The 26,627-nt window shown below is 40.0% G+C and overlaps 1 protein-coding gene across 2 annotated transcripts in view; it reads left to right on the top strand.

Moving 5' to 3' along the window:
• Nucleotides 1-354: 354 nt before the first annotated feature.
• CDC42 (cell division cycle 42) overlaps nt 355-26,627 on the top strand; it is a 41,428-nt gene continuing 15,155 nt past the window's right edge. The window contains exons 1-3 of one of the 2 annotated variants that reach the window (XM_027109826.1): nt 355-463; nt 22,470-22,624; nt 25,039-25,111. In XM_027109826.1, coding sequence (XP_026965627.1) covers nt 22,520-22,624; nt 25,039-25,111 — 178 coding nt within the window. In that variant the 5' untranslated portion in view covers nt 355-463; nt 22,470-22,519. Of the gene's footprint in view, nt 464-1,200; nt 1,441-22,469; nt 22,625-25,038; nt 25,112-26,627 lie in introns of those variants that run through there. The other variant, XM_027109825.1, reaches the window with a different exon arrangement.

Genomic DNA, 26,627 nt, shown 5'->3' with positions numbered 1-26,627 from the left:
GAGTGAATACAGGCCTGGGGAGTCAGGAGGCCGTCCACTTGTAGTGTGATCTCGGGCAAGTCACTGCCCCTGTTTGAGTAGCCACTGTCTTCTCTGCAAAATCGGGATGATAAAACTTTGTAAGGTTGCAAGTATCAAAAGACATGTTAGTGGAAGCGCTTCGCAAACGACCGTTTATAGCATTATTACGAATTCCGCGGAACCAGTGGAGAGTTACCGACACCAGCCACCAACTAGCAAGCAGCGCTGGCTGGCGCGTGCGCGTTAGGTGGCCAGAACCCGGGCAGGGGATGAGTTCAGGCCCCGCCCGGAACCGCTCTGCCTCTTTTCGCCTCCCGGTCCCTCCCTTTTCCGCGGGCACCCAACCGTGCGTGTCCTGCGTGCTGACGTCAGGCGCGTGCCCCTGTCCGGCAGCTGAGGAGACCCCGCGCACTGCTGCCAACGCCCCGGCGGAGGAGCTGAGGTGAGTGCGGGGCCCGAGGCTCCCCGCGGGAGCGGCCTCCCCACAGTCCGGTCCCCGCCGCGCTGCCCCCGGCCTTTCCCCGTCCGGGGGGGGACACCCCATCTCTGGGATCCCTGGAAGCCTGGGATCGTGGGGCGCGCGCGGTGGGGGTGGGGTGCTGGGCTCGCGCGGCGCCATCCGGGCTCGCGCGGGTCCGGGTTCTGTCGGGGGACGGAGCGGAGGGGGTCGCGGAGGGCAAGGCTGGGGGGGCACAGGTCAGGCAAGAGGTGTGCGGCCGGGACGCCGGGGCAGGGCCGAGGGCGCGGCCGGGGCCGGGCTGTCACCTGGCAGCGGCGGAAGGAAAGGGTCACACCCATCCCGACCTCCCTGCTCCCCTCCCCCCGGCGCCGCGGACCCCTAGGGCGGGCGGCGGTCCGGGGCGCCTTGGACCGCGGAGCGGCTGGCGGGCGCCTGGGGTGCGCGGTGTGGCGGTGACCCGGACTCCCTGGCCGGGTCTGCCCCCCGCGCCCCGGCTTCGACTTCCTGCTTCGCCGGGCGCCGCCGCGGACATTTTGCGGCGAGCGGGGGGAGGGGAGCGGACTGCGAGCGCGGCGGGGAAGTGGCGGCCGGGCGGCGCGCGGCTCGCTGACGGCCCGGGGCTTTGCTTGCCGTGCGCCTCCCTCAGCGGTCCCGCAGCCCGACGCCTTGTCCCGCGGGGTGGGCCTGGTCACCGCTTCTCCGGTCTCCTTTATTCCTGCCTTAGGTCGAGTTCCTAATACCATTTACATTTCCTTCTCCAACTCGCCCTGCCTATTCAGCTGAAGCTTCCCTTTCAGGGAGTTACCTAACCACCTCCCGAAACTGTCGTTCTGCCGTTTGCCTAATTCCTCTCTTTAGGGGGAAATTTTCTTTGTTCGTTTTTTTTTTTTTTTTTTTGTCCTCCCCTTTAAGTCCAAGAGAAATGCAGTGGGGAAGATTACGTCATCGCAATATAAGGGGTGAGAGTTTTTAACTCCTACAAGTCAGGGACTCACTAAATTAAGACAGCATTTTGTTGGCTCGGTTGGGTCACCCAGTATCAGATCCTGCCTGTTTCCCAACTCATCGTATTCAGAGATAATCTTTTGAAAGCCTGGCCATCTCATATGCATCTAAAAGCCAGGAAGGTTTAAAATCTCAAGATGAGCTTGTGCCAGGAAATAAAGCGTAAGACAACACTTGCGTAGGCAGTAACTTTAAAGATCCCTTTGAGTACTGGAATGAAGTTAATTTATTTGTGGAAGCATTTCTTTGGTCCAGATTGTTTCACTTCTCCCATATGACTTACTGATTCAGAGTATGTACCGAAGTCTACACTCGTGCAGTATTGTGGCAAGGGTATGGTGAAAAGAGAATCAGTTCATTTTACACCTAATCTTTGCTTGCTAGTCACTTTAATTTTGTAATTAAAAACGGGTTTTGGTTTTTTTAACCAAAAAAACTTGAGTAACATTTTCAGACTTTGGGGATCACAGTATTTGTTCTCCAGAATGTTAGGTACATCCAGGGTACTGTAGCACAGAAAAATGTTAGCATTGTAAAGCCAAAGAGATCCAACTGTGTAATGCATTGTTATAAGGAAAGTTCATGTTGAAACAAATATTTTCTTATTGTTTCTCCTTATTTGTATAGAGAGAACAGATTGCTCGTTAAGAAACACTTAAAAGAAGTGGTAGGTTTAAATCAGCTTTCTGTAGTGTGTAGGTGTTGGTAGACAAGACCCAGAAGGTGTCACAGCCTCTTAAAATTTTTGCACGTAATAACTGACACCTGTACTCAGTTGAACTTAATTTTTTGGCAGTCTGAGGCAGGTGTTACAGCCTAGGGTAGTCAGAGGCTAAAATCAAATATTGGTGAGATTCTTTAAAAGTCCACCAAGCCCAAATCTTGACTTTTTTGTAACTTCAAGATTTGTTTTCTTTTATTTGGATACTTTTTCCACTTATAATTTTGTGGTATATTATAGAAGCATTTCCAGTTATTTTAAAAATGGTTACACTAATAAAATGTTTTGATCCAAGAAGTGTTGCATTTGGAAAACTTTGAAGTACAATTTATTGTGTTGCCTGTCTGGGAGTAGTACTTATAGCCATTCTTGGAAGTAAAAGTCATATTGTACTTTATTTGTAGATATATTTTAAATGCATGTATCATTTTAGGGTCTTTTTTGAGAGGACAAAGAATGCTTAATGAGGAACACTTCGGGCTACAGAGCTTCCTCTGCTGGGGAAGGAGGGGTTAATATTTTGTTAACTTATGTCCCATAAATAGATCTGTATATTCTCCTATATTAAAGGGCTTCATTCTAGGCTTTCAATATTCAGTATTCTCTTCCAAGTCTATTAGTTTCTCCCACTAGAATGTAGGTCTATGAAGGCAGGGCTTTTGACCTGGTATGGTCACCCCTGTATCCCTGGCACCTAGAATAGTGCCAGACTTATGATGTGTCTCAAGAAATGTTTGTCAAATGAATGAATGTGATGTCTGAAGGTTAATATTTTCACTTTCTGCATATTCTGTAGGCCTGTGTACTGTGTTTCCTGGGACCTCTTTTGTGCTTGGTCAGCCATATTCATATTTGGGCTCATTGAAGTGATGATTACTCATCTACTTTTGTTTGACCATATCCATCTGTTTAGTCCTATATCTTCTGCAGCTGTACTGTCTGAACAGTTAACCATTGCTTAGAAAATCTTTTCTGATGACCAGTTCTTATTCTCCTAAAAATTATTCAGACTTTAATGTTTGTTTCCTTCCTGTATTTCTTTGTTTGAAATAGCAGTTTAATTTTTCCATTTCTTCCCCTCAACTCAACAGTATCAAATTCCTGGTCATGTTATGCTTTGTCCCTTACGTTTCTACTTTTAGTTACTCATCCCTTCAGTCCAACATATTTTTGCTAAAGCAATTTTCATTACTTGTCATTTCAGGTATGTCTGCCACTGCTGCTATTATAAGTCCTGGGTGTCAGAACTCTTCGTTACTAGTCGCCCCTGGGACATTGGTCTCAAACTGCTTATTCCATGAAGTGAAACCCCATTTTTGCCACTGAAGTGGTCTCCCATTAAAAAAAAATTAAAAAAAAGTGTTTTTCAACTATTTAGCTATTATGCTGAAGTCTAGAACAATTTCTAATATAGCAAAATACTACATATTGTTAAGTCATGGTGTTCACCAAGCCTCAGTGGTCAGTCACCTGAAGAGAACCTCTGTTGCTCACTCTGTTCTTTAACACTTTACACTTTTTAACACTTGCATCATTTTCTCTAAGAGTAAGCCATTTGGATTTGCTGTTTTAATTCTGTTGTTGTATGTTCTTGGGAGAGACACTGTTAGAATAGGGATTAAAAGTGTACACTCTGGAACTAGACTGCTTGGATTTAAATCCTGGCTCTGGCATTTATTAGTTACATGCAATCTGAGTAAAGTCTTTGTCACTCAGTTTACCTTCTGTAGAATAGGGCTGGCAATAGTTTCTACCACACAGTGTTAGGAGAATCAGTTAACCTAAGTGAAGTACTTAAGACATTTCACTGGCACATAGTAAGTGCTCTGTAGGTGTTTGCCCTTGTTATTATTACAGCCTCTCAATGCCCCCACCTTTCAGAAGTTATCTGCGTTTCTCTCAAACATCAACAGTTTAATAACCATCCCCCCGCAGATTAATCTCATGAAACCATAAAAATTAAATGAGGTGAGGATTGGTGTCTGCTCTAAATTTTTTTATTTTTTTTTTTGCGGTACGCGGGCCTCTCATTGTTATGGCCTCTCCAGTTGCAGAGCACAGGCTCCAGACGCGCAGGCTCAGCGGCCATGGCTCACGGGCCCAGCCGATCCGCGGCATGTGGGATCTTCCGGGGCACAAACCCTTGTCCCCTGCATCGGCAGGCGGACTCTCAACCACTGCGCCACCAGGGAAGCCCCTGCTCTAAATTTTTATCCATTATCTTAACCAGTGTCATGGAAGTAGCGGTGTCAAGTATGCAGTATGTCGTCTGTGGACCAGGAGCGTAAGCATCAACTTGGAGCTCCTTAGAAATACCAGGCTCCATCCCAGTCCTACTGAATCAGAATCTGAATTTTAACAAAATCCCCAAGTGATTTTTATGCACATTGATGTTTGAAGCACCCTCTTTAAGACTGCTGGATTTCACAAAAAGCGTTGAGTGCTTTATTTTTGTTTTTCCCCCACTTAAGTATAACCTGGTCTCTTTCAGGCAGCGTATCAGAATTTATTGCAAGGATTGTAATCAGGAAGTGAATGTGAAACCTATTTGGCTTTTAGAGGAATGAATTATAGTTTCTTGCCTGTTGTGTAGAATCGCCTCATGTCTGTGTTCATTATCAGGAACTAATGTGTTGTTTAGTTACTAAAGAGTCATTACCCACTTAATAATAACTAAATAATCCTAAATTCTAGTTTTAGAATTGCTTGAACTTGAGTTCAGTTACATGTTTGAACGCAGTGACTTTTTATGGAAAACTAATTGTTACGAAGAGCATATGATTAGGATCGTTCACATGATTGTTGGTTATGAAAACAGGTGAAATTCAAAGTTGGCATTTAGCTGATCAAATGTAAAAAATGTTTTCAGCTTTTTTTTTTACTAAAATAAACCATATCTCCAATCTCAAGGGAAAATGTTTAAAAAAATTATTTATTTATTTATTTTTGGCTGTGTTGGGTCTTCGTTGCTGTGCGTGGCCTTTCTCTAGTTGCAGCAAGAGGGGGCTACTCTTCATTGCGGTGCACCGGCTTCTCACTGTGGTTGCTTCTCTTGTTGTGGAGCATGGGCTCTAGGCCCGTGGGCTTCAGTAGTTGCAGCACAAGGGCTCAGTCGTTGTGGCTTGTGGGCTCTAGAAGGCAGGCTCAGTAGTTGTGGCGCACGGGCTTAGTTGCTCCGTGGCATGTGGGGTCTTCCTGGACCAGGACTCGAACCCATGTCACCTGCACTGGCAGGCGGATTCTTAACCACTGTACTACCAGGGAAGTCCCAAGGGAAAATGCTAATAACTAAAATCTAGTCTTAATATAGCTACCATCCTGAAAAAATTATTGCTACTTTTAAAGGACTTGATTGAATTTTTCTTTAATTTTTCTTTTTTCTTACACTATTTGATGTAGCAGTGTATGCTCTAGAGCAATGTTTCCTAACCCTTTCCAAATCAAGGCAGACGGAAAAATATTGTATGCTACACTGGAGTAAATGGATAAGACTATTCTTGGCTTGCTAGAGGTGCTGCAGCCCCAGGAGAGCTGGGGGATCAATGTCTCAGAGAACACCTGTGTCCATTCTCTGTGTCCCAAATGGCAATATGAAGCTGTCTACTGTTGGATATTAAGCCACAGCCATTGTTTTCAGCTAAAAAGGTGATCACTTTTTGTTACTCCTTGTGTAAACAGAAGAGATTGAGAATAACAGATCAAATGAAACCAGAGGGAGAAATGGAGGTGGAGTGAAAGAATACCATGTTAATTAGTGTTAAAGAGGATGAGATGATAAATTTTGTAGAAGAAATCATAAGCAAGGTTTCAGCTACAATCCATTTGCTTTGTTGGTAGGCAATTTAAGGATATTTGTAATTTTTTTTTTTTGGTTTGCTTTTAAATCTGTTTAAAAGCAGATGAAGAGGAGTAGGAAGTGAAAGAATAAAGTTTCTTAACAAAGAATCATTGTTATGTGTGGTTTCAAGGATTTTCATTCCTAATACAACTTCACTATAGTTACTAGTATTTGTTTCACCAGCTGAATGGTATTTGAGAGGAGCTCAATTTTAGAATCTTCTGAAGTGGAATTAAACCGTCTATATCACTTGTTACTTTGCCAGAGAACTATATTTTTATTGTGAAGTTTAAGATTAACAGTAAGATTTAAAAATAAACTTAGATTTTAAAATGCAAATTTTCATTTATCAGATAATTAGGAACAAATGGATAGTTCCTGTGAATATTAGAGTGCTGGGGTTTAAATCAATATCTAATACCCTCATTTGTTTCAGAAAGTGTACATATAGTATACATACTACAAAATATAAGCTATGAAAATGTTTGAATTATTTTAGGTCATATAATTTATTTGTTCATAAGGCCAAAGGGAATGTTAGTTCATCCTAAGAGTTTATAATAATCAGTGGAGATGGGGATAAGGGATAATTTAAATTTTAAGAGTAATGCCGGTATTGTTTCTCTGGTGTGTTTCAGAATACCTGGAAGAGATTTCCATGGGGGTAGGTATCAAATAAATTGGAAACCCTACATATTATATCCCCATCTTGGAAATTCATGATGTGTGTAAGTTTATTAAAGGTTCATAGAAGTTAGATCGTCAGAGAATCTGTTTAATTCAGTGTTTTTTTTGTTTTTTGTTTTGGCTGCACCATGCGGCGTATGAGATCTTCCGTGACCAGGGATGGAATCTGCACCCCCTGCATTGGGAGTGCGGAGTCTTAACCCACTGGACTGCCAGGGAAGTCCTAATTCAGTGTTTCTTAAACTTGTTTGATGACGGCCCTGCCTCCCCCACCCATGGAACACCCTGTAAAGCTTTGAGAAAGTGAACTGGGAGATGCTGGTGTCTCGTGGCTTGTTAATCTCTGTTAGGTTCAGGGGCTGTTGGTGTGGCTTTGCTATGGGTAGAAAAATGGGATAATTTTTCTCAAGTTACTGAGGCACGTGAAAGGTAAAGACTTCAGCAGAGGCCATAGATTATCTATTCTTCCTGTGGCCTAAACCCCACTCAAGAGCTATTGTAAAGAAATTGCTAATATATAGTTCCTTGGGATGGAATTTAGCATTTTACATATAAAACCCATCTTTGGGGTGTCTGTGGGGGAGTAACTCCATTTCAACTTAAAAATGGGGAAGGTATTGGAAGGGAAAAGCAGACCATTATTAGGGACTGGGGAAGTGATTGTCCAGTGGCTGCAAAGGAAATTTCTGAAATGGAGTCACTGTCTCCAGTTTCCTTTGTTCTTGGATCAGTGATCCTAGTTTAGGTATTTATTGTTTTCCAGTATTCTGAAAAGCTTGCAGTAATTTCAAAGCCATTTTTTTAAAGCTCTGAAAGTCATATAATTTTTAACTGTTTTATTTGCGATCCAAAGAATTTCTATGTTAAAAAAAAATAATTGTTAATGTACACGAGAAGTTTTTTAGGAGTTTGTGGTAGTAATCTGTAAGTTTTTTGTATTTTATAATTTGACATATTTCCTTTTCTTGTCATACATACTGCCCAATCCAGTTCTCCCTCACAAGAATAAAAACTCACCCCAGATCCCATCTTTTACATTAATTTTTTTTTCCTGGTTGCATGTGTTACATGGAAATGAAGATGTATTTGCCTTAAAACTTGTCCTTGGTTCTAGTTAAATCAGAGCCAGGAACAGAAAATTCATTTTACTTATTATTGGATAGTTATCTGAGAGAGGTGGGGGTATGGGGAAAAGACATCATTTTGTGTATCATGATTGGGGTTAAGGACTTAGGTTGGGCTGTCTTAGTTCTTTTTAAAAAATTATTGTTTTTTGGTAATTTAGTAATTTTTCTTCAGGAGCAAGATTAATTCATGTCTTGGATGTGACACATATGTTGAAAATACGAAAGTTTGTTTTCTGTTGGCACGTTCTTTACCTCTGCTACTTTCAGTTGGAGAAATTGGTATAATTTCTGCTCTTATAAAAAAATCTGTCTCGCACTCTGCCTCTCTTTTTTTAAATATGAAGATGAGATGATTCTTTACAAATATTAAAACACACACTCTAAAAAAAGAAACCTAAGACATAGAAGCAGCTTTTAAAATAGAACTAATCAATGGCAAAGATTTTTTGAAGATGCAGATTCTGGAGATAACTTTTTGGCAATTATGTGATTCCTTAAGTTCATTATACACTGTTTTTTTTAACATCTTTATTGGGGTATAATTGCTTTACAATGGTGTGTTAGTTTCTGCTTTATAACAAAGTGAATCAGTTATACATATATTCCCATATCTCTTCCCTCTGCGTCTCCCTCCCTCCCACCCTCCCTATCCCACCCCTCCAGGCAGTCACAAAGCACCGGGCTGATCTCCCTGTGCTATTATACACTATTTTAATTGATTTAAATCTGAGTGAATTGTTCCAAAATTAGAAGCATGTTTTAATTATAAAATGACAATGTAAGATTGGTTACATTAACTGTGTCACTCTGATATAGTTGCAAACACAATGTGATACACATACTTTGTGGGGATCCTGCTGCTTCTAGGAAAGTATCGTTTTTTTGCTAGTTTAAAAATTGGTAGAGGGACTTCCCTTGTGGCCAAGTGATTAAGACTCTGTGCTTCCACTGCAAGGGGTGAGGGTTCAATCCCTGGTCAGGGAAGTAAGATCCTGCATGCCATGAGGCCAAAAAAAAAAAAAAGAGTCTGTAGAATTGTGCATTACTAGAACAGAATAGAGAATAGAGTTGCTAGAGATGATACAGGGTGTTTATTCCCAAAAATGATGCTGGGTGGCTATTAAACACTTGCTGTTAACTACTTTAGCTAATTCAGACTGTGGAAGTGACTTAAGCTTTAGGAATAGAATCCTTCTCTCTCAGAGGGTATTAAATTTTGTTTTGTTTTGTTTTGTTTTGATCCAGATAGTAATAGAGGGTTTAGGAGATTAGAGGACCCACTAACGGGTATATTCTGAGTCCAAAGAACAAGTGTTTTTGACTTGCTGCATCTCTAACCCATACTATTTTATTAATTTGGGAATTCAGCAACCCTTTGTGTGCAAAGTCACTGTTCTAGGTATTGGGGATATAGCAGTGAATACAGTAGACCAAAACAGATCTCTGTCCCCATGAAATCGACATACTAATGTGTGAGTTGGAGATAAGTGTTTGACTAAAAATGAAGAAGGAGAGGCAGGGTACAGTGCAGTGCTTCTGGGTTTGTAGAACTTGGGTTGCAATTTAAAATAAGGTAGTCAGAGGAGTTCTCAACTGCAGAATGACATTTGAGCAAAGACCTGTAGGGGATGTGACTGAATGAGTCATCCGGGGAAGAGCATTATGGATAGAGGGAATTACTGTAGTCACTCTTGATCAGTGACAGGTACTGTTTTGCTTAATTTTATATGAAGTCTTTAAAAATAGACATTAAACAAATGTATTCCATGATACATCTGGAATATCATTATAGGAACTTAGCTTCTCGAAATACGGCGTATGTATATAATTTCCATAGAAACAATTGATAGTCAAGGTAGAAGTTTGTGCTTTGATGGTGTTGTCTTTGGTTGCAAAGTGTGCTTTAAAAGGCAGATTTGTTGCCAACACATATTGGTTGTTTTTCAGTCTTTGCAACTCTTATCTTTGTTGTTTTTGTTTCTCTTGATCTCTTTTAGTGAATAGAACTATATTGTTACTCACTGCTATGCAGCCTGCAGTCATGCCAGCTGTACTGCATTGACATAGAATTTAGTGCAAATGTTATAGCATCTCTTATTCTTTGTCAAGTTATTTCTTCAAGCACACAGTTGAATGCTTCTGTAGAAGTTCACCCCGTTAACAGATTTTACATCAAAATTGGTAGACTGCTTTGATTCAGAATCTTGGTAATCTGGTTTAAAAATGGCTTGTAGTTTGTAAACTAGATTGTATGATGATCTGAATGTAGGTACCTCTGCCTCATTAGATATAACAAACTCTAAATGATCATGTTAGTTTTGTAGTTGGCATCTCACCTGGTAACCTGTTCAAAGAAAGGTTCTCAGTTTGTCACTCATTTTACTGTGTGTGTGTTGTCTAGGTAATATAGTAACTTTTTTTTTTCCTGCAAATGTATGCTTGTATGTGGGATTTCTGATACAGACTGGCACGTGATTTCATCCTTGATAGACTTAGGACCACAAGAGTGCTTTAAGAATTTTCTGAGCAGATGATGATTTGAGCTGAGATCTGAAGGATGAGAAGTCAACAGCGTTAGGAGCAGGGGAAGGCATATTTGGCATGTATAAAGACCTGCAGGCAGGACAGGGCTCGGCATGTTTGAGGAATATAATGAGACTTGTGTGGCTAGAGCATGGTGAGTGTTAGGCATAGGAGTATGAAATATGAGATTTAAGATCTAAGAAGGGCCTTGCTATGGAAGTTCAGAGAAGTTGGGCAGTTTTTTTTTTTAGTATTATTTATTTGGCTGCACTGGGTCTTAGCTGTGGCACGTGGGAGCTTTTAGTTGCGGCATGTGGGATCTATTTCCCTGACCAGGGATCGAACGTGGGCCCCCTGCATTGGGAATGTGTAGTCTTATCCCCTGGACCACCAGGGAAGTCCCCATTTGGGCAGTTTTTGATAGCTGGAATAGTTAGGGAAGGTGTTTCAGTTAAGGTGGGATTTGGGGGTGGTAAGTTAGGATAGAAATAGGATGAGTTGTAAGGCTAGACATCCAAGGTTTGGAGAGATGATATGATGTGGATAAAGGCATAGACATTGAGATAAGCACCAAACCATATTGGATAATTTAAATAGTGTCAGACAGTTGGCAGTTGATTAGGTGGGCCAAGTAAGACGCATACTTAGTTGTGCAATTTCAGTCCTATTCCCCAGGTTGTCAAGACCTCAGAGCTGTGGCAGATTGAGGCTTGAGATTTGGGATGTGTGAAATGCTCTATCTTTTGTTATCCGGTCTTTTGCGGGAAACTGAGGGGAGGTTTGAGTGTGTTTTAAAATCTCCTTGCCCTTAAGAGAACAGAATTATGTTGCCCTTAATTAAGAGACCAGAATGGGAAAATTGCCTATAAGGGTGTCAGTATTAGTAATACTATTAAGGAAGAATATGGGGGGGGGGGTGATGCTTATTTGGTTATTGTCTGTATATGCCACTTTGGATTGTTGCCCCAAAAGGACATGAGCTTTGTTCCAGGCAGAGGGGGATATGGCTATGTATAGGACAATGCTTGCCACTTATTAGGTGCCTAATAAAGGTTTGTTGACTGAATGAATAAATCTACAAGTCTTGAATATTTTGAGGGAAAATCTTATTGTAATATCCATTCTCTTCTAATCAGATACTTAGTACTCTTATACATTATTGCATACTCTTCAGTTCTTCCAAATTGTTTTGAAATATTACATTCAAAAGTTATATAGCTTATGTAGATATTTACTAATTGGACTACAATTTTTTTTGGTCACAAAGACAATATAAAATGATTACTTTGGCTAGCATCCCTTAGTTTTTGCCAATTTGAAGAAGGAAAACTCAGCATGGTAGTAAAAATAAGGACTCACGTTCTTATTGGATCAGACATTTCGGAATGAAGTCATTTTCAGAAATGAAGCTGACTCAGCGAACTTCTAGCCCTGCTGAAAACATCTTTTACCACGTAGAATCATAATCTTTCATTTTATAAGTGCTACTGTCAGCACTCTTTTCCCTGACAGTCGCTTCATTTTTGTGGTCTCAAGGACCCATAGAACCTTAATTTGACACCCGCTTCTCTACTCTTTCATGTAGGTTGTGGTTTCACAGTATTTATCAGTTTCTTTCACAAGTGACAGAAAATGGAAGAATTGAATAATTGCTTTAATGAGTGCCTAATGTTTGCCTTTCATCACTTTGCATATGTTAATGCATTTAATTGGCAGCTGGAGATATTAGGAATTTTGCAACCATTTTGTGGGAGAGAGATACATGAAGAATTGGAGATGTTTTTGCCCAAAGATACTTTTGTTTTATGAAACATCTGGAAAGTACATTTAGGGGAGGGGAGAAAAACCCAGTATCTTTCCCAAAAAGCAAAGGCTGCAGTAGTGTTATCACTTACATTCTGCCCAAGTTTACTTCCCTGATTTCTTTGACTATATTTTGGTGAAATATCTACCAATTTTGCATATATTTGCCAGTCTCACGTTAAAAAATCAACAAAAAATCAACAACAGGGCTCTTGGACATGTACTATGGAGACTTTGTCCTTTAACTTTCTATAATGACTTAATTCTAGAGGTAAGTGGAATTTTTGGGGTAAATAAGCTTACAGCTATTTAAGGATAGGAAAGAACAAAATAAGGTTTGGTTTTTGAAAAGTTAAAAATTTTATTAGCCTTATTTAAAGCAAAACGAGTGAATACTTAATTTCTTATTTTTATTTTACCACCTTTTTTAAAAAATTAATTTTTTTGGCTGCGTTGGGTCTTTGTTGCTGTGCGCAGGCTTTCTCTAGTTGTGGTGAGCGGGGGCTACTCTTTGTTGTAGTGTGCGAGCTTCTCACTGTGGTGGCTTCTCTTGTTGCGGAGCACGGGCTCTAGGTGCTCAGGCTTCAGTAGTTGTGGCACATGGGCTCAGTAGCTGTGGCACACAGGCTTAGTTGCTCCTCAGCATGTGGGATCTTCCCGGACCAGGGATCAAATCCGTGTTTCCTTCACTGGCAGGAGGATCCACTGTGCCACCAGGGAAGTTCCTACCACCTTTCTTGATGATAGGATTCTGGCCTTCACTAATTTCTTCCTGTTAGAAGAGACACCTAGAAGATGGAACATAAACAATTGAAACAGCCAATCAGCTCCTAGGGAACATGTGCTGGCTTGAGTGAGGAGGACAAGGCGCAAAAAAATGTTAATTATTTCAGGAGGATTTTCTATAAAGAAAACTTCTGGGTAATGAATGAAATATTTGAGACCTGGTGTTCTTACCTAGCCTCTACTCTAATAATTCTAAGAAACCATCTAACTGCTCTATTATTTACTTATACAACTTAAATCCACAACAAAATCATTATGTCTCACAAAGCTCAGTCAATTAAGTAAACAGGTTTGGGGATTTTATTTTACTCTCCTTACAAGCTAATATGTTAGCCTGATATTGTTTTATGGCTGCTGGCAGAAGACATGAGACTCTAGGGTCAGAGACAAAGAATTTAATTAAGCCACAGCCAGCAGCAGGAGATCAGTGTGTTGTGTGCTGCTTCCCCTTATCCCTAAGACTTCCATGTGGGAGATGCAGTGGGTTTGTGTCATAGCTGAGGAACACCGAGCTTGGGGAACCTACTATTTAATAGCATGCAGAAGGCAACCCTGCTCTTTGTCCCAGAGGGAGACATTACTGTATCCTTCAAGGTTGTTTGCTGCAAACACAACCCTATGACATGGCCTGGGTAGAGTGGTCAGAGCCTTGCATTCTTAGCATACCTAGCAAGATGGGTAGGACCACAAGAGACCTATGGGGTCTCTTCCAACACAGGGTTGTCTACTTTTTAATAATTGAAAGGTATTTTATAGAATTCCAATTTTAACTTATTTTTCCAATTGGAATGCATACATTTATTATTCGAAACGGAGGCAAACTACTTGATCATATTAAGCTTCTTTTGGATTTTTATTAGGGCAAATACGTTTGAGCAGTAGTTGAATTGCTTTGACTTTTTTTTTTTTAAATAAATTTATTTATTTATTTATGGCTGCGTTTGGTCTTCATTGCTGCGTGCGGGCTTTCTCTAGTTGTGGTGAGCGGGGGCTACTCTTTGTTGCGGTGTGAGGGCTTCTCATTGCGGTGGCTTCTCTTGTTGGGGAGCACGGGCTCTAGGTTTGCGGGCTTCAGTAGTTGTGGCATGCGGGCTTCAGTAGTTGTGGCTCGAGGACTCTAGAGCACAGGTTCAGTAGTTGTGGTGCACGGGCTTTGTTGCTCCGCGGCATGTGGGATCTTCCCAGATCAGGGAGCAAACCCTTGTCCCGTGCACTGGCAGGCGGAATGAGTGCCAAAGTTTTCTAAGATTATTTCCTATTTACTGAGGACTCTGAAAACAAATTATGAAGTTCAAAAAGAACTGTCTTTATGTGGCTTGTTCTGTATTTGCCTGAATTCTGAAGAGTTGGGAAAGAATGTCAGGATACATGAGTGTTAACTGTCTGGCATAGGGGCAAGTCCTTTGCATTTAGACCAGAATATCTGCAAAATGATGGGATTTAGTTAGTTCATTAAGGGATATTCCAATTCGGAAAAAAAAATCTTATTCTTTATTTTGTTTTTTTAAAGTAATATTGGGTGAACTCTTAAATTTTGGTTCTCATAAATTTTTTTGAAGCTAAATGTTTATTTCAAGGTTTAAAAACATTCTTCTTACAGTGTATTGCTTGTTTTGGGGGAGAAAGGTAACTACGGTGGAGGTGTAATGACAGCAAAAGGTTATATAAACCATATTCTCTAAAGTGACTGGATTTGGTAGGAGAGACAGGTGATGCCGATTTTATTTATTCTGTTTAATCCTTTAACCAGACCAGCTGTTTCATTGGATAGGTAAGGAAGGCTTGTTATTCAGGGTTGTTACTCTCTTGATTCTCCATATCTCTTTCCTGTATCCTAAGTATGAAAATGGATTACTTCAGGGGGAAATGTGTTTCAAATGAAAAGAGCATTACTTTGAGTGTATTTTGTGTTAGTGTGAATGTAGTGTCTTTTTCCGACATCACTTCTGTCAATTCCATTGTAACACTAACTCTCAGAGTTAGTGTAGACCCCACAGCTTAAGGGCTCAGCCCCACAAAACTGCCTCCACTTCAGGCACCAGCTGCAGATGGGGTACCCAGGCTATCCACCCTTCTGCATGGCTGATGGCAAATTTGGGGTATGGAGTACGTGTCCTCCCCAGGCAGGCACTCTCCAGCACGACGTGTTGACTAACTTGGAAGCTCTCTAAATCTTGTTCGCCAGTTTTCACACAGCTCAATCTCCAGTGCTCCCCTCCCCGTCCTCTCTTCCTGAGGTTGGCAGGTAGGGCTGAAAGTTCTAATGCTCTCATCACTTGGTCTTTCTGGTGAGCAGTCCCATCCCAAGGCTCTCCAGAGGCCCCATCCTAAGTCATTATTAGGAAGGGGCTCATTATGAATGACAAAAGGTACTGCTACCATTTAGGGGAATTGCAAGGGTTTTAGGAGCTCTGTGGAATCCTGGACAAAGACCAAACACTTATTTTCACCACAGTGAATACCAAAAATTGGATGCGGCTTTTATTCACACTGTTTCCTGTTAATATTTGACATCTTTTTATAAGGGATATAATAGTCTGATTGAGAATGTACATTTTTTGCAAAACAAGCTTATTAGCAAATACCTAACCCCCAAATCTTTTCATATGCTCTTTGTGCCTTGTGCCTAGAATGAACTGTGGGGCATGGGAAGATAGGGCATCTGTAGTTGGGAGCGTTTTCCCTTCCCCACATACAAATCCTTTTCCTCAGGGATTGCATTGTTTGGTGGAGTTTAGTTGGCATCCAGCCAATAATAATAATGATACTAAGAGTTCCATAGCCTCTTTAAATCCAGAGCTCAAGAACCCCAGAAAACTAAAGGGGCTTTGGTTTTGAGATTCTCAAAGGGTAATTTGGACCTCCAAAGCATTTAAGAATGTAGGAGATAACGGTTTTGGTGTGGCTGTCAGGAGGAGTGATAGGTATTGGGAAGGAGTGTGGAAGAACCACCTTATTTCACAATTTATCTTCCTTATGATTGGCAGAATCATTTTTTATGCCTTAAGTTGCTCAACACCAACCAATTCCAAGTTCTGGTACAAATGAACTTCATTATTAAAATAAATAGTGCTTAGTTATTGGTGCAGAATAACTTTTCTAGCCACTCTGGATAGCAGAATGGTACATTGGTACTACATAGCCTCTTTGCTGTTATAGTGATTTGACGTTGTTTAAATAGGAAGTTAACATAAGGAATTACAAATATGTCTGGCTTAGTTTCCTCCATGTTGTTGAAGCTGGCATTGTATATATTGCAAGAACAAAGTCTCTCCCCTGGCCCCCCTTCTCCCTCCCCATCTGTGGGTCATCTGGTGACCTTTCAGTACATGAAATTATTAATAATACATGTCAGATGCTTTGCAGAATAATCCTAATTAAATTGGAACTCGACTCTGAAATGACCACCTTTGTAGTGATAGCTCTAAATTTGACTACATTTGTAGTAAAGACAATGAGTACTATAAAAGTACCTTTACTCATTTAAGAGTAGGTGCAAACATTTACTAAGCATTTACCAGAGGCCAGGCACTGTTTTGAATTCCTTACATATATTATCTTATTCAATCAACTTACCCTATGAGAAAAGTATTACTATTTTCATTTTTGAGATAAGGGAGAACTGAGCAGTTATACAGCTTGCCTAAGGTCACATAGCTAGAGTGGTAGAGCCAGTCTGACTCCTGAACCAGTGCTCTTACTTAACTGGGGATCCACAACCAGTTTCTGATAGATTGCTGAACTGTCAGGCGAGGAAGCATAAGAAATGGAAAATTTGTGGGTATATAGATAGAAAGGGGAAGAGTGAACTCTATCTTAAAAATTCTCTCTTCTCGCTTCCCTTCTCCCCAATAAGATTGAGTGGTTGTCTGCAGGGTGAAGAAATAGGAAATGAACTTAACCCTTGTTTCTTGCTTCTTCCTCTGCCTTCCTCTTCCCAGTCTGGCAACTGTCATAGGTATATACTTGCCTCTCCATTTGTAGTGATCATATTTGTTTTGATTAATGTCACTTCTTAGGAGAAAGTAGTATAGTATAGAATTTTGGAGCAGAGCCTTGACAGACTGTTTGGGTTTAAATTCCAGTTCTGCCATTTACGGGCTCAGTAATCTTGGTCTATTTGCTTAACTTCGCTGAGCCCTACTTTTCTTACCTGTGAAATGGGGACAGTATAGTACATATCTCAGAGTTGAGAGGACGAAATGTATGAATATGTGTAATATGTTTAGAACAGTATGTGGCATATAGTAAGTGCTATATAAGTATTGCCACTGGCACTATTATTTGAGAACACTTGGGTTGAACCAGTTTTTTTTTTTTTTTTTTTGCGGTGCGCGGACCTCTGACTGTTGTGGCCTCTCCTGTTGCGGAGCACAGGCTCTGGACGCGCAGGCTCAGCGGCCATGGCTCACGGGCCTAGCAGCTCCGCGGAATGTGGGATCTTCCCGGACCGGGGCACGAACCCGTGTCCCCTGCATCGGCAGGCGGACTCTCAACCACTGTGCCACCAGGGAAGCCCTGAACCAGTTTTAAAGCACCTCTGAAGCATCTTGGTTCGTGATCTCTCAGTATACAACATGAGTTTTTCATTACTAAATATGTAAAGTGCCTGGTTGATACAGATAATTCACAGTGATAATTTGGATTCTACTTTTAAGAAACTCACTTCTGGGTGATCTAAATGTCAGTAGTGTTTATCTTAGTTTAGATTCTTTTGTTACTGGTATTTTTTGTCTTGTTATCATATAGGGCAGTGGTTCTCAAACTTCACTGTGCATTAGAATTTCATAGGAAGTGTTGCGCTCTGATCTATTAGATTTGGGGTGAGGGCCCAGGAATCTGAATTGTTAACAGACTCATTTCAGGTAATTCTGACTCTGGTTGTCCGAAGTGATAGTTTTGGAATTGCTGATGTAGAGGCTGAATTCAAGCCTAACAGGAAAAAGAGATTATAAAAAATATTATCAGTAACAATGTGAACATTAATAAACAGAAACCTCATTTAAGATGGAGTCAGGTGACCAGAAGGGGGAGCTCTCACACCCTACCACTAGACTTTAGTTGTAGACCTGAGAAGTACCTTTGTATCTCCAATAGGGAGAAGGTAAAATAACTGGCTGTTTTATTGTTTTAGGTTAACAACTGTCACATTTTCAGTAGTTTGCATGTAGGCAGTGATAATTAATAAACTAAAAAAGCATTTAATTTGGTGTTTAAAGATAGTGATAGGGTCTATTCCAATACCTAAATTATATTGTTAACACCTGTTAAGTAGCTTGGTTTTAGGGACTGCTCTGTAAATACAGGGAAATGCAGGAAATACAGGAAAAAAATAATACGGGAGTCTTCAAGTGAAGAAGAAATACTTGGGTGGATTTCTTGTTTTTTGTGTCATTAGCTAAATAGCAGCAAATATATTCAGTTCATTTTAGCCTGTGTTTTTGGTGCACCTGCTTTGTGCAAAGTGTGAGAAGTTTTGATTAGGTAATAGTCCACCAAAGAGAGAAGAAAGTGCAGTGCAAGTTTTGATCCTCTGGACGAAAATAGGTATGGTGGGATTGACTTAACTGGCACAGTTGGTAGAGGAATTCATGTATATTGAGTATGTGCTAGGAGCCAGGTCCTTTTATATTACTTAGTCTTTATAACTTTGCAAGGTGTTGGTGTAAATTATAATTAGTTTGTTTTACAAATGAGAAAATTGAGGCAAAAAGAGATTAAGAAACTTGCATAGGTCACTAGTAAGTGCTGAGCAGAGGTTAAAACCCAGGGTTTTCCTGACTTCAGAGTTAGGAAAATTATTATTGTTATGTATTTAGTTTCTGTAGTTCGGAAATTCTTCCCAGCTTTACTAAGCAGGACATGCAAGAAGGGCCTGATTGGCTTGGGGGCTGTTTCTCCTGCTGAGAAAAGATCCAGACTTCTGAAAGTTCTCAAAGTAGTAATGTTAGTGATCTTGCCAAACTGTTTGCGGACCACATTTCTCTCACAAGAGTTCTAGTCACCCATTATCTTTCATTGGAAAAGCTTAAAGATCTTCCTCAGAAAGTTTGGCATTTAGTTGTAGTGATTTTGCTCTTAAGAATGCAGAGAGGTTTTGGGACTTCCTTGGCGGCCCAGTGGTTAAGACTTTGCCTTCCAATGCAAGGGGTGCAGGTTCGATCCCTGGTCAGGGAGCTAAGATCCCACATGCCTCATGATCAAAAAACCAAAACATAAAACAGAACAATATTGTGACATTCAATACAGCTTGTGATAGTTGTGACTTAACCATGTGTCAGTCATATTCATGTCTTTAATTATGGAAACTTTTTGTTTTCAATTTCTTCTTCCTTATTTCCTAGAGGATTTTAATGAAACTTTCAGGAAATGGTAGCTCTTCCTTCACTAGAAGTTTCAAGTTTATAAATGGCCTGATGATTTTGTATTTGCTAGGTAGTATGGGTTACAAGTCTTAAAAGTGAATACTATAGGTAGACTGAAGATAAGGATCTTCATATTTAGGGATGACAATTGATTTTAACCATAGTTAAAATTTAATAATAGCATTTATTTTAGGTGTTTTTAAGACAAAGTCTCAAAAGTGGTCAAGTTTACTGTAAAGTTACTTGATAAATCCAAATATTATTATAATTTTATTGATTCTAAGACTTTTAACATTTAACACCTCTAAATTTAGGATGTATTTTAAAAATTGTTGTCTTCTTAGCATCCGTGAAATATAGTAATTAGGATTCAGTTCTGCTGCTGTAACAGAGAAGTCCAAAATAATAGGGGCTTAATGAAAGAGAAGTTTCTTTCGCATGTAAAAGTCTTGGAAGGCAATACAGGGCTGGCCCTTCCTATTGTGTTACTCATCCTTAGCATGTAATTTCTGTCTTCTGGTTCAGTGTGACTGCTTCGGCTTCCATTATCATGTCTGCATTCCAGCCTAAAGGCCGGGATAGGAGAAACTATTCCCCTTGTTTTTAAGGCTAGTCTTGAAAATTGCATCCATCGCTTCCATTCCCATTTGCCAGAACTTGGTCACATCTAGCTGCAAAAGAATTTAGGAAATGTAGTCTTTACTAAGAGCCATATGCTTCAGTAAAATTCTGTTACTAAAGAAGAGAGGAAGAATTGGAAGACCGCTAGCAGTGTCTGCCACAGTGATCAAACCTTACTTTCTGTCCAGTGCTTATGATTAAACTCTGTAAAAAAAAATTGCCCCATAATAATGGTCATGAGAAATAGAAGATACAGGAACTGAACTTGAAACTGATTTTTAGGCACCTGGAAAATATTCTGTAGGATGATCAGAACTCTCTCTGCTTACCTTTCTTTTCTTTACTCTGAATTGGAAAGAAATTTTACAGAAGACCTTGTTTTTTAGTAGAATATTATCCTGTTTTTCAGAGGTGGACTGAGGAACCATGAGAAGACAGCTATTCCTGTTTTTCTCTTCTTTTATTATTAAGTAAAAGACATTCTTCTAGAATAATTCTCTAGAACTAATTTAGTGCTTGGTTTAGTGTGATTATTTTGATAGGTAATTTGATTTAGTTTAGGGATTAAGATCCTTAACCTAGTATGAGTACTCCTCTAGTGCATTACAGGGAAAATGTAGTCAAGATGGTTTTGATGAGGAACAGGAGAATGTATTTTTCCTGTAGGTTACTCACTTGTATATACAGAGATTTTTTTTTCTTTTTTTTTTGAAATTAATTAATTTTTGGCTGCATTGGGTCTTTGTTGCTGCATGTGGGCTTTCTCTAGTTGTGGCGAGCGGGGGCTACTCTTCGTTGCGGTGCGCAGGCTTCTCATTGTGGTGGCTTCTTTTGTTGTGGAGCACAGGCTCTAGGTGTGCAGGGCTTCAGTAGTTGTGGCACATGGGCTCAGTAGTTGTGGCTCGTGGGCTCTAGAGTGCAGGCTTCGTAGTTGTGGCGCATGGCCTTAGTTGCTCCGCTGCATGTAGGATCTTCCCGGACCAGGGCTTGAACCTGTGTCCCCTGCATTGACAGGCGGATTCTTAACCACTGTTCCACCAAGGAAGCCCTGATACAGAGATGTTAACAGACTTATAAGTGATGATTAAGAGTTGTGAAGGTTACTGTACGATCATAGGTCTGGCATCCAATCCACAGTTAGATGGTTCTGTGACATTTTTATGTTTAATAAGGTGGCAGCTTTAGCTAACAAGAAATTGTAATCCCTCAGAATTATAATTGAAAAAGGATTTTATCTTAAAATATAGGTATAGAGGGTGTGATGTTTCTTCTTTATTCTTCCAGAAAAACTGTTATAATTTTTCATTGACTCTAAGATGTCATATATCCCAATTTCGTAGATGTCAAAATGTGGGGGAAAATGGCTGGTAACAAGGGTAAGGAACCTTCGGTAAAGATATGTTCTGATTTTAGAAATGTTTAAGTGTAAAAACAAGCATTCAGAATTGAAATGTAATAAATCCTTGGCACATTTGTAATCAATAGCTTCTTAGAATGGAGGACTACAGTAAGAGAAGCTAAAGTAATTGTATCTGTTTGTAAGTTAGAATGCTTTAGAGTGATCTGAGTTTTTCATTATAAAAATCTATGTTTTGACCTCTTCATGCCATGAATATTGAATTAGTAACTAGGCAACTTGGCGCTAAAAGAGCTACTGAGACCAGGGATCACCCTGATCTTTGTCCCGTCCCTCATGTTGCTCATCTATTACAGACGGAAGATGGTGGTGCTCTGCTGCTTATTGGTTATAGCCTGAGTAACTATAGCTCTAAGGTTGGGTAAATGGACCATTCATTGAAGCAGTGGTCTTTGTATTGCAGTCTAGTACACATATACCTGTACACACACATGTGTGGGCATGTACAACTGAAGGAAAAGTTGCACAGATTAACTTGACACACTACGTGGGATTCATTTTCAAATAGCCTCTTCTCTTTCATTATAAAAAGACATGCTGCTCTTTATGCTACTTTTGATTTTTTAAAAAACACTTATGTCGAAAACAACCGGGCTTCCCTGGTGGCGCAGTGGTTGAGAATCTGCCTGCCAATGCAGGGGACACGGGTTCGAGCCCTGGTCTGGGAAGATCCCACATGCCGCGGAGCATCTAGGCCCGTGAGCCACAACTACTGAGCCTGTGAGTCTGGAGCCTGTGCTCCGCAACAAGAGAAGCCGTGATAGTGAGAGGCCCGCACACCGCGATGAAGAGTGGCCCTCACTTGCCCCAAATGGAGAAAGCCCTCACACAGAAACGAAGACCCAACACAGCCAAAAATAAATAAATAAATTAATTAATTAAAAAAAGAAAAAAGAAAACAGCCAAGGATCAGAAACTTAGAAAATTGACTCTTATTTGCAAGTCACTATTTCTCTTTTTAGGTTCTTTTAGCCCTAGTAGTTGGGTTGCTGGTTCTGTTATTGCTCTGAATGAGAGAGCCTGTTGCTAATTGAAGGAAAAAAACACATGTATAAGTACAAATAATTAACAGAAATATCTTTAATCCTTTTGTAGGTCATCATCAAATTTGAAATATTTAAAGTGGATACAAAACTGTTTCAGCAATGCAGACAATTAAGTGCGTTGTTGTGGGCGATGGTGCCGTTGGTAAAACATGTCTCCTGATATCCTACACAACAAACAAATTTCCTTCTGAGTATGTACCGACTGTAAGTATCAAGCTTCCATCTATTAGTGAAATATATTATAATTTGATATCCTTTTGAAAACTTTATGTACTGAAATTTTTCTGTTGTCTGCCTTTGTTTCCTGTTTTTAAAGATCTTGACTTATCATGGGTAAATTATATACACTTTAAAATTAAACAGCTGAAAAATCAGTGGAAAGTCAGAAGGGGTGATACAAGGGTTTGCAAGAAGTGCTGGGAGGCAAAACTCCAATAGACAAGATTCTAAAGAGTGGTGGTCTCAGTCTGGAGAAGTATGCCCTACATTTTGGAAAGAGGTGATTTTTTTGATATCTTGGCCAATGATTAATCAGTGCTTGGAGGTCTTCTGGGATGATTTTGGGGGTCTTGTAACTTCAGGGAAAGTAGTATGTGTCTCCACTTATTCTCCTTAGGGAATAGAAGGAAAGCTTATGGAGCTGTTGTCCTAGCAGTAATGGAGCTCCAGACTGGTTTTTAGAGGCACAGAAGACCTGTTTTTCTTATGAGTACATCAACAGAAGAAGCCTTTGGGGATTCTCTCCCACAAATGCTTTTTATCAGCTCCTTGGAAGAGTAGAGGGAAAATGGGAATAACAAAGATACTGAAGTGAGAGAGACAGTTATTTAGAGTAACACTCATTGTGAATGTGTTTGGGGATCCAGTGTTTGTCCCAGGTTGGTTGACCAATCCAGTGGTGTAATTATATTAAACATAGATGTCTATTCTGTGATGAGAGAGGAGCTAGGGTTGGCCTGGCCTGGCAATAACCACCTCTGTGAAGTGAGCTCTTTTAGGGGTGGGTTATGAAGCACCTATGTATGATTAATATGGAACTAGTATTGTTTGGAAGTAAAAAGGAAGAAAATGTATCATTACTTTAGGTTAATCTTCAGAGATGAGAGCATTTTTAAGAGGGTGACAGGTTAAAGGCTTGGTAATTATGTTAAATTGTAATTGAAAGTCTATAATGTCCCAGGGCATATAAAGTGATTGAGGTAGGCCCAGGCTTTTGGAAGAAAAATTAGGTTTGAGGGGGAGAAATCATATTTTTAAATACGAAATCATATTTTTGAGTTGGCCCATTTGGGGACATTCATAAATGAAAGAAGTTCTGAGGTTGAAAGGGACTTTTAGGGGACTTTTAGAGATACATCGATTTTGTAGGTCTTGAGTGAGGGCAACTGTCAGATTATTTGTGTTTCAGTCTCCATTTAAAGTTGTTTTCTTGTAAACATGTTTTCTGAGTCTAGGCTTTCTATTTAAGGAGGGCTTATGGGTGTTTTATGTATGTGTTTGTATGTGGATCTCTGGAAGAGGGTTAGGTATGACTTAAGAAAATAACCTGAATGGTTTGAGAGCTTAACCACATTCTTTACACTTCCTTGTTCTTGTTATCAGGAACTGACTTTCCCTTAACTACCACCTCCCCCAAAGCCCTTGCTTCCAATCCACTCTTGCTTACATTTAAACAAACTCCCAACAACCCACTAAAACATGAACCAGAAAATTAGTGTTAAACAGAGCTGATCTTAAAATGTAACATCCTTCTCCTGGTTGCAAAGCCTTGCTTTTCAATTGTAAATTAATTCAGGAGTCCATGAATTAGTGTTGGGTCTTTTTTCATTTAGCACTGTTAGCTCCCATTTTCACAAATAACTTAGTACAACCAATATTAGTATATACTAAGTTTGTTAATGGGTTTTACAGTCTGTTTACAAATAGTATACCCTATTCACTATCCTTAAGTGTACATAAACACACACACCCCCCTACCTATATACTATCCTTAAGTATACCCAATTCAAAGAAGATATCTTAGGTCATGTGATTTGTACCCAATAACATGAGTTTTATTCATGAAGTCCCAACAAATAATCTGCCAGCCGTTTCTTAGACACTTTCCTTGAGTACCTTGAGGGAACCTACATTTCTCTCTAATGGGAATGTTTGCAACAAGGCTGCTCCTGTCTTCAACCCTGAAAGGAAAAAGATTATCATGGATCTAGGAGATTTTAATACTAGATTAAAAGGAAATGGTCTATGAAGAAATAATTTCTTAGAAATCAGGTTGAAAATTGAGGTAAACTTTAAACTACTGTCTCAGAAGTTTCAGACTTGAATAGGATCATCTTGTATAGTCAGGGGACTCTGCTCCTGTGACACCTCTAAGCCTTCTGTGGATTTTTATCCAAGCTGCTGGGGTAGAGCAGACATCCCAGAATACATCTCCTGCCACTTTTTTCAAGAACTATTAGGTCATGCAAGGGCTTAGTTGGCAAGGTTGGTCATATAAGAAAGATGGACTAAGAGATGGTTGAGTCTTGGGAAAGAAACATTGTCTTAGCTTAAGAGTTGTCCTGTCCTGTTTTGACCATCCCCTTGCACACTAACAATGTCATATTTTTATGTTTTAGGTTTTTGACAACTATGCAGTCACAGTTATGATTGGTGGAGAGCCTTATACTCTTGGACTTTTTGATACTGCAGGTGAAAACTTGATGTCTTTTACAATGTTTTGGTCTGTAACTATAACACTTGGTGGTTGTCTTTTTTTTGGACATTTGGGAAACTAGAATATTAGCAAACCATTTGCCTTTTGTTAATAGCAGGATTGAATATTATGATGGTCGATGCTTGACCAAGAAGCAGTCCCAGACCTGGAATAGCAAATAGGCATTTGGGGTACCCTGGATGGATGGTGTGGAAGGAGATAAAATAGGATGAGAGCAGAGTACCTTAGACAGGCTGTACTATCACTCTGATATTTGAAGACTTACTTAATATATGTGTCTGCATATTATATGTACAGATAGCTTCTTATATTATACTATAACTTGTTATTTTATACTATATTTGAAAATATTTTGAGGGCAAACCAATAATCTAGCTCACAGTATTGACATTTGTGGTCAACTTTCAGATTTAAGGAACAGATTTCTTTCTTCCTTAAGTATTCCCAATTTCTCAGTGTTTTTTCCTTGTTTTAACAGTAGCTGCACATCTTCATTTCTGACTTTTCTCTGTTGTTTCTGTTGTCATCAGCTCAGTTAGGCAAAGGAAAAATTCAGAAAGGTATCCTTTTGGTATGTAGGAATCCTAACTTTTTCACTTTTTATGAGTTACCCTCTCACTGTCTGTCAGCTGACATATTGCTCTTATGGAGTGTATCATACTGCCCACTTTAAGGAACTGTCTAGATTCAATTGGGAGGGTGAAATGGAGAGACAATAGTAAACAGTTAAGTTTAGAGACCAGTGGCTTTCTTTATTTTTTTTGATAAAGTTATTTATTTTTATTTTGGGCTGCGTTGGATCTTCATTGCTGCGCGCGGGCTTTCTCTAGTTGCGGCGAGCAAAGGCTACTCTTCGTTGCAGTGCACAGGCTTCTCATTGCGGTGGCTTCTCTTGTTGTGGAGCATGGGCTCTAGGCATGCAGGCTCAGTAGTTGCGGCGCACGGGCTTAGTTGCTCCGCGGCATGTGGGATCTTCCCGGGCCAGGGCTCGAACCTGTGTCCCCTGCATTGGCAGGCGGATTCTTAACCACTGTGCCACCAGGGAAGCCCCAGAGATCAGTGGCTTTCTAATGGTGTTTTAGGCCTTTAAAGTTTTTATGAATTAAAAATTAGGGGTAATGGTATATTAGAGGAAACTTGGAAGATAGACAAAATGAGATAATGACCTACATTTCGTGGTAGGTGAGGGATTTTTTTGTGTTTCTGTGTGCCCTTGGAGGCAATCTATATACAGAGAGAAGACAATTTATGGCTACTTGGGGTTGAAAATTAATTTAAAATTTTATTTTCAAATTTCAAAGCTTATTTTTATAAACCTTTATGGTTTAATCAGTGTTTAATTTTTTAGCTTTACTGAAGTATAATACAATAGAATTCACTCATTTTAAGTGTTCAGTTTATTTTTGCTGACCATATAGTTGTGTAACCTCCACCATAATCAATATACATCATCCTAAAGAGTTTCCTTTTGCCCTTTATAGTCAGTCCCTT

The sequence above is a fragment of the Aethalodelphis obliquidens genome, unplaced genomic scaffold (assembly GCF_003676395.1).
Source record: "Aethalodelphis obliquidens isolate GAN/ISIS:26980383/991018 unplaced genomic scaffold, ASM367639v1 scaffold9, whole genome shotgun sequence".
In the NCBI taxonomy this organism is placed as follows: domain Eukaryota; kingdom Metazoa; phylum Chordata; class Mammalia; order Artiodactyla; family Delphinidae; genus Aethalodelphis; species Aethalodelphis obliquidens.
Note: the sequence above shows the minus strand (reverse complement) of the source record. Positions and strands in the feature narration are given on the sequence as shown.